The sequence below is a fragment of the Temnothorax longispinosus genome, chromosome 1 (assembly GCF_030848805.1).
Source record: "Temnothorax longispinosus isolate EJ_2023e chromosome 1, Tlon_JGU_v1, whole genome shotgun sequence".
Classification (NCBI taxonomy): Eukaryota; Metazoa; Arthropoda; class Insecta; order Hymenoptera; family Formicidae; genus Temnothorax; species Temnothorax longispinosus.
This window is the reverse complement of record NC_092358.1, coordinates 20,474,391-20,486,241: the sequence shown is the minus strand read 5'-3', so window position 1 is coordinate 20,486,241 and position 11,851 is coordinate 20,474,391. Positions and strand designations below refer to the sequence as shown.

Below are 11,851 nucleotides of genomic sequence, written 5' to 3'. Positions count from 1 at the left end.
TGTCACCTCAAGTTGAAACTTTTTTTCTATTAATATCTTATCATAAGGAGTTGATTTGCGTATGAATTGATCCCAAAATCGAAGGCCGCAAAAGAGGCGAAAAACCCCTTCTTTTTACAGTCGCTCTTTGTTCAGTGTTTATTTATACTTCGTATATAAAAAATATCAAATAATAATTGTATAAAATTAAATTAAAAGTAACAAATTCAAATATATATTATAATAACAATTAACATTAACATTATTTATAAAAATTTGCTTTTTAATTAAGAAAGCGGAATCTCTGTGTAAAGGAATGAGATGATCAAGTTGTGTAGGCGTTTTTTAATATAAAAAATGTGATTTAACAAAGACATGCGTTACTTGTCGCATTCATATTGTTGCGTTCGTCCGCGCGTTCGCTGCACAGTGCACACACACTCACGCACATACTCGCGAACGCGGCGCGCAATCCCGTTTTCGGGAATAAGAACTCTCAGTTGGAAGATAATTCGTTTAATGGCAAATGTAATAGAACATAAAGACTCGTGAAACACGTCAGATCGGCTCGAAGGCCCGGCGGAGAATTTGAATGACGACTGTTTACAAACAAACGCAACGACGGAGCTCGTCGTCAGGCACGACGTCAGGCAGCGCTTCGCGGCTGCCTTCCGGGCTTCTACCGGGCGTCTCGACTCGAACGCAACAATATAAAATAAACGCAACCGTTGCATATGTTAACATTTTTTACACAAGAAGAGATCTTTTCTCGACTATGTCGTCCACTATGGTGACCATTCGTACACCGCGAGATTGATCCTGTGTAAAAATCTCTGCTGCTACTAAATAATTTGAGTTTTTAACTTAACTTAGTTATATTTTTTGATAACTAGTAACTAGTTTAATAATTACTTTAATAGTTACTTTATGTATTTAAAACTTAAGGTTTTGACAGACCAACGCGATAACATACGCCGTTATTCTGTAAAAAAAAACTATATGTACATTCATATATTGGACATTGCCCGTCGTGCATCACGGATATTTATTTAAAAAAAAGTTAATTTTCGCAAGTTTGCACCCAAAATTTAAGTTGAATTGGATTAAGTTGAAATAGAGAAAAAAAACTTGCTAAAAATTATGTAGAAGACCTATTAGACATTCGTTCTATTGAGAATTCACCAAATTTTACTGAAAAACTCCTTGATCATGATGACTTTTTTGCATTTAGCCAACAAACAATAAAAGAGGTCGAGTCCGCACAAAAAGAATTGTATCGATTAATTCTTAAGGTGGTTATAGTCCGTGACAATACTGTCAAAACGTTAATAATAAAAAAATGACATATATATAGTATTTGGCTGGGATTGTCCGCGGCGCGTTATGCATGTGTGTGTAAGAATTTCATATGTACATATATATAGAAACTAATGTGTGCTATTAGATTAGGTTCACTTCAAAACTAATTTCAAAGGATGTCATATGCGCCCACAGCTAGAATCAGAAATTGTGTGTGTACTTTAAGTATCAATTACTTCGAAACTAGATAGTCAAAGGTCTTGTATTTTTGTAAGTATATTTTTACAAGTCTCTTCTATCGTCTTCTTGTTTTTCATAAAAATCGCAAGAGTAGTTAGATCACTATATACAGAAACATGATATCGGAAGCCGTTTTTGTACCTGTAATAGTAATAATACATGTAAAACCTGTGATATACGTAAAAAGTACTAACTTTGATTTCAATTATCTCAACTTTGGTACGGTCAATTTTTTTTAATTGCATAGACGTGTAAATCGTGTTTTCATTAATATACTGTTCAAATTTTATGAGGTTTCAAAGAAAATGAGTTTACAGACTAACTACCTTAAAATCGAATAATAACAATATTGGTATGTTAAATGATTATACTGCAATTAAGAAACTCTTTTTTAAGTATAGGGTAACTCCAGTATTTACGCCGCGCGGAGATTTACGCCGCAGAAGTCAGAAAAAATAGAAGGAATAAAGATACTTGCAATCACACTGTTATATGTCTTTATGCCATATTAGTATTGTGTTGTAATTTCAGTTCTTTACTATTAATATTAACGAAACCGTCGTGAATTGAATCAATTTCTTACCGTATTATAGTAAGTAACGCAATCATATATTATGACCTACGTAAAATGATTATTGTAGAGAATGTAAAAGGTTTAATGGTTATTTCATGATACATAAGTGTAGAGGGATAGTAAAGGATGGAATATACTCAATATAGCGAAATACAAGTGCATAGTTCTTGTATTCTTTGTTTAGCTTGATATCTTGTATATCCCTCCTGTTTAGGATATACGGCATTTTTACCATGCCGGGATTTATGCCACAGTACAGACACTCTATAAAAATCGAAATTTTCTATAAGGCGTATGTTTCACCTATAAATGTCATATATATCTCACCCCTATATGGGATATATGGTAAAAATGCAAAAGTTTCTAAAAGTTTTTTTGTTAAATACAAAGAATAGATATTTTATATTTTTAATTTTTTTATTGTAGTACACAATATGAAGTTCTTATTGGTATAATTCATTTGCATTAAACAATAGTAAATAATACTCGATAAATTAATTTTTCCTTAGGTATGGCGTATGTACTGGAGTTATATCCTAACACGGCACTTTCGAGTAGTGTATCTGTTGAACGAATGTTCAGCGTCGATGATTCTGTAATAACGCCATAAAGAGGACATATTCATGATGATAATCGATTATCAAATTCTATTAAAAATTAAAAAAAAAGTTTATTAAAATTATATTCAATAATAAATCTTTTTGAGGAATAATAATTTATTAAAAAAGTAAAAAATAGTAAAATATAGTAAAAGAATTAAATTATATGCTCTCTAAATACGCAGGTAAATTTATTATGCACTTATACAATGTTATAATATATAATATAATATTTTAATATCCAAAATAATTTTAATGAAATTTTTATTAATTTTTATAGAATTTGATATTCGATTATATCATCGTGAAGGTGTCCTCTTTATGGCGTCATTATATAGAACCATCGAAGCTGAACATTCGTTCAACAAATGCACTACTCGAAAATGCCGTGTTATACTTAATCAAGAGTTTCTTTACTCCATATTAAAATAATAGTACACAATCATTGCAAAAAAGTAACTAAAAAGTAACTGGACAGTAACGAGTTATTGTTTTTCAATTATTGTAACTGTAACATGTTATTTTTCAAAGTCGGTAACTTGTAACTGTAACTAGTTACTTTTTCGGTGAAGAGAACTTTAACTGTAACTAGATACTTCTACAAAGTAACTTTGCCAACCCTGTATTTACATACATTCCCGATAAATAAGTCATGCTTCTCTTTTCGACCTTTCAGTTACTTCAAATGCTCGTGGAGATCGGTTCGGTACCACATCGTAATAGACTCTCTGCGACACAAGGGCGATATAATGGCGGAGTTGTGGGATAAATTTCAAGATATTGAAGATGAGTGTGCGCAGTGCAAGATTTGTAAAAAAAAGTATGAAGCAACCAAAACACAAATGATAAAAGCTTTACAACGGCACTTATTGGAAATACATAATATAATTAGTAAACCCGCCGTACCGTACCACCTACGTGATTATTACACGAGCTCAAATGGTAGTGCAAAATGCAGAGCGGCAGAATGTAAATATACTACAAAGATTAATACAAAAGACTTGGTTGATCATAAAAAAACTGATCATCCCGATTGGACAATCAATCCTCGACCAAAGTAAGTACATATTTAAAAACTTATTAAAATACCATAAATGTAGTAATAAAACAATCAATATTTATAGACAATTAAACTTTCAGCAGAGAAAAACCGCCATTAAGACCTTGCAAAACAATCAACAGATTTTTCAAAATACAAAAGAAAAATCCAAGCTTTGCAAAGTGCAATGTAAACAAATGTGGCAGATACATTTGGTTAAACAAAAACGAAACCAATCAAGTAAGTTACAGAAGACACATGATTTTTGTACATAATGTTCAAGATCAAACTCACACGTTATCTGACGAATATCTGAAAGATTTCGACAACTTACCAGAATTCAAAGCAAAATGTCGTACATGTGGAAGTGTGATAAGTTATTTGAGGGATGTCGGACATTTAAACGAGCATTTAAATAAATCTGTAAGATGTCGAACTAAGGATCAACATAAGTAAGTACAGATTCAAGAATTTATTAATACCAATCTCTCTCTCTCTCTCTCTCTCTCTCTCTCTCTCTCTCGCCCTCTACGTCAATAAAATACACTATCACACGTGTAATCACACGTGATGGGATAGTGCGACCTTCTATGCGCGCACGTCTTATGCCAAAATCACTTCGTGAAGGTAACATGACCCCGCACGAATTGTTTTATCTGGGTAGTATAACTTAAAAATTTTTGAAATAGATAGAATCGCTAATTACGATTTTTAGTTACGCGCAATCATGGGCTCCAAGGTGGATTATTTCCGTCTTTATTTTTCCCAGAGAGTATAGATAGTTAATAAATAATAAACATTACTGTTAGATTAGATAACCTGCTAAACTGTTAGAATAGATAATATTATATAGAACCGTTGATTGTTGATTAGGCAACAATCAACGGTTCTATATAATATTTAAATATATGCTATTAATCTTTGCAAATGTCAGTATAGTGATATTATAATGCTTTATTCGCTTTATTTACCCTTGAAATTATTGTTGTAAATATGCTATTGACCTAATTTATTTTTACTTATAATCTTTCGTAAATATATTCTGTTGCTTTCAACCGTCTTGTTCAACTTATGTCTAGAAACGTATTCGCGTCGAGGTAGTCTCTTTTATTCTCTCTCTCTCTCTCTCTCTCTCTCTCTCTCTCTCTATATATATATATATATATATATATATATATATATATATATACTTCGAAAATATGCTGTATAAAATGTATGATTTATACATAGTTTTTATTTAAATTCAGTATTCAAATTAAATAGCTCTATTTAATAAGTCTATATAGCACAACTCAAATATGCCATCCACATATTACTTAAATGATTAATTAATAAAAATTTCTATTAGCTAACAATCAACGGTTTTTTATAATATTTGAATATACGTTATAGATCTACAAATGTCAGCATAGTGATATTAATTATTCGTTACCCTTGAGATTATTATTATACATATATATAGCACCAACCTAATTTATTCTGACATTATCTACAATTTTTCGTGAAGACATTTTATCATTTTCGACCGTCATAATTGTTGACCGTATTCGTCTTATGTTTAAACGCATACTCATATTAACTCGTTAACTGCTTTAGAAGTTTTTCAAAAACGTCATTGTAACGTACAAAATATCATAAGTTTAATTAAAGAGATACACCATTTTACGATCTCAGGACAGGATTTTGGTAAACTAATATAATATTATTCGTGTGATTTTATGTACATTTCTTCATCTCATCTAAAGCTAGAATAGATCAATTACGTTAAAATAGCGTTTCACCCTAACTCAATTTTATATCATATCGTGTTTCACTTTTCTATTAATCACAAATTCAATCTAGACATTAATTATTTGACATTAGCATTAAAGACATTCGAGGTATAAAACATTCTCTCCCTATCTTTTTCTTTTTCTTCCTCCTACTCACTCTCACTTACAAAATTTTACTCCATTACGGTTCACCGTCAATAAGTACATACATAATAGCATTAGGTAAGTCAAAGTCAAGATACATCTAATTTGTTCATACAATCATTTAAAGAAGCGATAGAAAAAACAGGCGCACTTGATAAGTAATTATACGTAATTGTTTATATCATACAATATAATGATATCTTGATATTTAAATATTTACTCTCTTACAAAAGAATAATTTACAATGTCAATGTTTCAAATAATTCCATTTCTAATTGCACCGTATTTTAATGCAGACCAAGCACCTCAAGTTCAACGCCTTATATTAAGGATCCTTCTACAGGAAAATATATTCCTGCGCCTCAAAGTCAAGAACAAGTACCATCTGGTTTACACGTTCAATCATTCAAAGAAACGGCAGAAAACACAGGAGTACTTGATGAGTAATTATTCATTTAGTTTATATAGTACTAGCTTTTTCGCTTTTCCTTCAATAGCTCTTCCTTCTTTCCCCGAATAGTAATATTTATCCCCAAAAAATTTTTTTTGGAAAAAGGGACTTTTTTTTAGACAATTTTGTATGGAGGCTCTTTGTCCTCAGGTTCAGACCCTTTCCCAAAACCCTCTACAGTCTATATATATATATATATATGTAGGTCTAGAGGTATGTTCCGGGACTGTTTACGTTTTTTGAAATGTACAGTCCTGGAATATAACGCATATATATGTAATCAGATTCAAAAAATTGTCCCGAAACGTGCCGTAGGACATGAATTTTTTCCAGGACAGTCCTGGAAACTGCCAAAATGTCCTGGAATATACTGATGTAAAAAATAAAGTCCCGGAACATACTTCTGGACCTACATATATATATATATATATATATATATATAAAATAGAATGTCTGTATGTATGTATGCATGTATGTATGCATGTATGTTCTTTATACACTCTCAAACTATTCGACCGAATTTTTACCAAAAGTATATAAAATAGGGGTAGAATTTTCCGGGGAGTGTTATAGAGTGCATAGTTTTTCGTTACCGATCTTTTTGGGAACCGGTATCCGAAATTTTTCCAATTTTTCCTCTACAGTCTATATATATATATATATATATATATATATATATATATATGTGTGTGCGTATATGTATAAGAAATCACCACTGTAGTTTTGATATTTATTTGTTAGATGTTAGTATTACAGAAAAATTCGAGATATAAGAAATTATCTTCCTATCTCGCTTTTCCTCTCTCTTTCCTTCCTCCCACTCACACAAATCTTTACATCATTGCGGATCACCGTCTATAGGTACATAATAGCATACAGTAATGCATAAAGCTAGAATGTTTTAAATAATCATTTTTTCTTCTTTTCTTAATCACACATTTCATTGCAGATCTAGCACAGCTTTACCGGTTTCTAATATGGATGCCTCTGCAGAACAGATAATTCAAAAGTGGCCTGTTGCACGTGAACAACTAAAAACAAACTTTATCGGAATTGATAAGTAATTACTCGTTTTGCTTATATCATTCAATGTAATGGCATTTTACTAAAAAAATTTACAACTGTATTATTTTAAAAAATTGTTTTTTCTACATTTAATCATATTACATTTTAATGCAGAGCTGTAGAAAGCGCTTTCAAGACTTTAGAGCAATATAGCCGGTCCATTCCATTACCTGAACAAACGACAGAAGACCCAGGCGCAGTTGATAAGTAATTACTTGTTTTCTACTTATAATGACTTATAACGTAAAATATTATAACATCTTACTATTTAAATATTTTGACTTTTCTGCATAAGAATAATTTATAATGTTAATATCTTAAATAATTCAATTTTTAATGACATCACATTTCATTGCAGACCTAGCATTTCAGCTTTAACGATTTCTAATATGGGTTCCTCTGCAGCAGATGGAATTCAAAAGCAGCCCAATCCACAAATTGTTGAACAACTATTAACAACTTTAAAAACAATTAAAGAGTAATTACTCATTTTGCTTATATAATTCAATGTAATGGCATTTTACTAGAAAAATTTACAACTGTATTATTTTAAAAAATTGCTTTTTCTATATTTAATCATATTACAATTTAATGCAGAGCTGTAAAAAGCGCTTTCAAGAGTTTAGAGGACGATAGCCCGCCCGTTCCAACACTTAAACAAATGACAAAAGACTCAGACGCAGTTGATAAGTAATTACTTGTTTTCTACTTATAATGATTTATAACGTAAAATATAATAACATCTTACTATTTAAATATTTTAACTTTTCTGCACAAGAATAATTTACAATGTTAATATCTTAAATAATTCCATCTTTAATGACATCACATTTCAATGCAGACCAAGTACTTCAACTTCGGAAGATGATATGAGTTCCTCTGCAGAACATTCAATTCAAGAGCAGTCCATTTCACCTGGACAAGAATCAATACTCATAGCTGAAGTGTACAAAGAGTAATTCGTTTTGCTTATATCAGACAATGCAATAGTATTTTATTAGAAAAATTTGGATTTTTTTGCATAAAAATAATTTACAACACCGCAGTCATATTTTTAAAAAATTGTTTTTCCATTTCTACGTTTAATCATATTAAATTTTAATGCAGAACTGTAGAAAAGGTAGAAAGTGCTTTGGAGGGTTATAAGCAGCTCGTTTCATTACCTGAACAAACGATAAAAAACCAAGGCGCATTTGCTGAGTAATTATTTGTTTTTTACTTATAACAATTAACTTATATCATATAATATGATAACATCTTACTATTTAATTATTGACTTTTTTTCTTCACAATAATAATTTCCAACGTTTATCTTAAATAATTCCATTTTTAATGACATTACATTTCATTGCAGACCTAGCACTTCAGCTTCAACGGTTTTTAATATGGGTTCCTGTGCAGAACAGGAAATACGAGATCGGTCCGTTTCACCTAATAGACAAGGCATAAAGGACGTATATGAAATATGGAAAGAGTAATTATTCATTTTGCTTATATCAGACAATATATCAGACAATGTAGTATTTAAGTAGAAAAATTTACAGCTAAATTATTTTAAAAAATTGCTTTTTCGTTTTTACATTTAATCATATTACATTTTAATGCAGACTTGAAGACGAAATTTTTTGCAAAATATAATAATATCTTACTATTTAAATATTTTAACACTTTTCTGCACAAGAATAAATTTACAATGTTAATATTTTAAATAATTCCATTTTTAATGACATCACATTTCAATGCTACATTTTAATGCAGATATGGAAAGGAACCTTTATCCGAAGAACCTAGTTGGCCCGTTCTATCACCTGAACCAACGACAAAAAGCCCAGGCGCAGTTGATACGTAATTACTTGTTTTTTACTTATAATGACTTATAACGTAAAATATAATAACATCCTACTATTTAAATATTTTAACTTTTCTGCACAAGAATATTTTACAATGTTAATATTTAATATCTTAAATAATTCCATTTCTAATGACATCACATTTCATTGCAGACCTAGCACTTCAGCTTTACCGGTTTCTAATATGGGTCCCTTTGTAGAACAGACAATTCAAGGGCTGCCCATTTCACCTAAACAAATCATGGAGGAAAAGTGGACAGAGTAATTATTCGTTTTGCTTATATCAGACAATATATCAGACAATGTAGTATTTAACTAGAAAAATTTACAGCTAAATTATTTTAAAAAATTGCCTTTCCGTTTCTAAATATAATCATATTACATTTTAATGCAGATTTCTAAAAGGCATCAATTTAGACGTTTTCAAAGAACAAAGGCTGCCCGTTCCATTACCTGAACAAACGACAAAAGACCCAGGCGCAGTTGATAAGTAATTACTTGTTTTCTACTTATAATGACTTATAACGTAAAATATTATAACATCTTACTATTTAAATATTTTGACTTTTCTGCATAAGAATAATTTACAATGTTAATATCTTAAATAATTCCATCTTTAATGACATCACATTTCAATGCAGACCAAGTACTTCAACTTCGGAAGATGATATGGGTTCCTCTGCAAAACATCCAATTCATTTTGCTTATATCAAACAATATATCAGACAATGTAGTATTTAACTAGAAAAATTTACAGCTAAATTATTTTAAAAAATTGCCTTTCCGTTTTTACATTTAATCATATTACATTTTAATGCAGACTTGTAGACGAAATTTTTTGCAAAATATAATAACATCTTGCTATTTAAATATGTTAACACTTTTCTGCACAAGAATAAATTTACAATGTTAATATTTTAAATAATTCCATTTTTAATGACATCACATTTCAATGCTACATTTTAATGCAGATATGAAAAGGAACCTTTATCCGTTGCGTCCGTTCCATCACCTGGACAAGAATTTGGCGACAAGACAAGCGTTAGTATGAAAGCCTATCCTGAAGCGGCTGTAAAGCAGCCGAATTTTGAAGAACAATTCGAAGAACTGGGAGAACAATTCGAAGGAGTAAAAGAAGATTTTGATAAGTAATTACTCGTTTTGCTTATATCATTCAATGTAATAGCATTTAACTAGAAAAATTTACAACTAAATTATTTTAAAAAATTACCTTTCCGTTTCTACATACTTGTTTTTTACCTGTAATGACTTATGTCATAAAATATAATAACATCTTACCATTTAAATATTGATTTTTCGGCACATTGCTACAATATTTTATATAATTCAATTTTTAATTACACCACATTTTAATGCAGACTGAGCATTTCAACTCCAACAAGCTGTGTTACGGATCCCTCGGAAGCAGACACTGATGACACACATGAACAAAAGAGTGGCGAACCAGACACTGATGGCACACGTAAACGAAAGAGTACCGAAGTAGACATTGATGACACACGTAAACGAAGGAGTGGCGGAGCAGACGATGACGAGTAATTATTCACCTTGCATATGTAACACAAAACAGAAGAAAAAGTATATTACAAATTCAATATGTATTGACTTTTTACGCAAAATTTCCCGTTTATTTTGTGTAAAATTTATATAACGTTAGTTTATATTATAAATTGTTTTAGTAAAAAGTATATACTTTCCGCTTTTTCTTTTCACATTTTAAAAATTTATTAAGCAAATTTTTATAATCTTATGTATCGGCAAAGAAATAATAATGATTACTATATGTATTTATCTTGTAACATTATCATATCTTACACATTAGGACAATTAATCTTTCTCTCAAAAATTATCATTTAATTTATAATATAATATATAATTGAATAGTTCATTATTATATATATATTTATATAGGTACCAAGCATAACTAAACTATAGATATCCCTTATAGAAATTTAATACTGTAAGTGATTTTTTGGCTAGTAACTAATCACTTAAAAACACTATTAAAAGCACTGTTAATAGTGCTTTTAAATGATTAATCACTAGCCAAAAAATCACTTACAGTATTAAATTTCTATAAGGGATAAATTTAAGTGTTAATGAATCTCTTTCATTATTTAAATTTATTCAGTGTTTATTTATACTTTGCATATAAAAAATATTAAATAATAATAATATAAAATTAAATTCAATGTAACAAATTCAAATATTATAATAACAATTAACATTAACGTTAATTATAAAAATTTGCTTTTTAATTAAGAAAGCGGATCGAATTATACTATGTGTAAAGGGATGAGGTGATCGAGTTGTGTAGGCGTTTTTTAATATAAGAAATGTGAAAGACATGCGTTTTTTATCGCATTAATATAAACTAAACGCAACCGTTGCATATGTTAACATATTTTGTACAAAAAGAAGAGATCTTTTTGACGAACACATTGAGGAGACACAAGTATCGACAAAGAAATAATAATGATTACTATATGTATTTATCTTGTAACATTATCATATCTTACACATTAGGACAATTAATCTTTCAAAAATTATCATTTAATTTATAATATAATATATAATTGAATAGATCATTATTATATATTTATATGTACCAAGCATAACTAAACTATAGATATAAATTTAAATGTTAATGAATCTCTTTCATTATTTAAATTTATTCAGTGTTTATTTATACTATGCATATAAAAAATATTAAATGATAATAATATAAAATTAAATTCGATGTAACAAAGTCAAATATTATAATAACAATTAACATTAACGTTAATTACAAAAATTTGCTTTTTAATTAAGAAAGCGG

At 29.5% G+C, this 11,851-nt stretch overlaps 1 protein-coding gene and 1 long non-coding RNA gene across 2 annotated transcripts; one reads left to right on the top strand and one right to left on the bottom strand.

The window, feature by feature from the left end:
* Positions 1–3,371: 3,371 nt before the first annotated feature.
* LOC139816380 (uncharacterized) lies at positions 3,372–10,879 on the top strand. The gene is made up of 15 exons (XM_071783878.1): positions 3,372–3,748; positions 3,832–4,182; positions 5,943–6,089; positions 7,047–7,157; positions 7,277–7,369; positions 7,521–7,640; positions 7,760–7,852; positions 8,004–8,117; positions 8,270–8,362; positions 8,517–8,636; positions 8,921–9,007; positions 9,166–9,273; positions 9,407–9,502; positions 9,984–10,160; positions 10,392–10,879. Exons 1-15 carry the CDS (start codon positions 3,441–3,443, stop codon positions 10,570–10,572), a joined length of 2,199 nt encoding a protein of 732 aa, XP_071639979.1. The 5' UTR covers positions 3,372–3,440; the 3' UTR covers positions 10,573–10,879.
* LOC139816389 (uncharacterized) lies at positions 9,005–10,503 on the bottom strand. The gene is made up of 3 exons (XR_011733002.1): positions 10,312–10,503; positions 9,561–9,691; positions 9,005–9,242 (listed from the first exon to the last, which is right to left on the bottom strand). It is a non-coding gene; the product is annotated as an uncharacterized lncRNA (long non-coding RNA).
* Positions 10,880–11,851: the final 972 nt, after the last annotated feature.

Excerpts from the sequence above, each read along its gene's own strand:
- LOC139816380 (XM_071783878.1), top strand. The coding sequence starts at position 3,441 with ATGGCGGAGTTGTGGGATAAATTTCAAGATATTGAAGATGAGTGTGCG. Across the intron at positions 7,370-7,520 it reads GACCCAGGCGCAGTTGATAA|ACCTAGCATTTCAGCTTTAA; the intron begins GTAATTACTTGT and ends ATTTCATTGCAG. Across the intron at positions 8,118-8,269 it reads ATAGCTGAAGTGTACAAAGA|AACTGTAGAAAAGGTAGAAA; the intron begins GTAATTCGTTTT and ends ATTTTAATGCAG.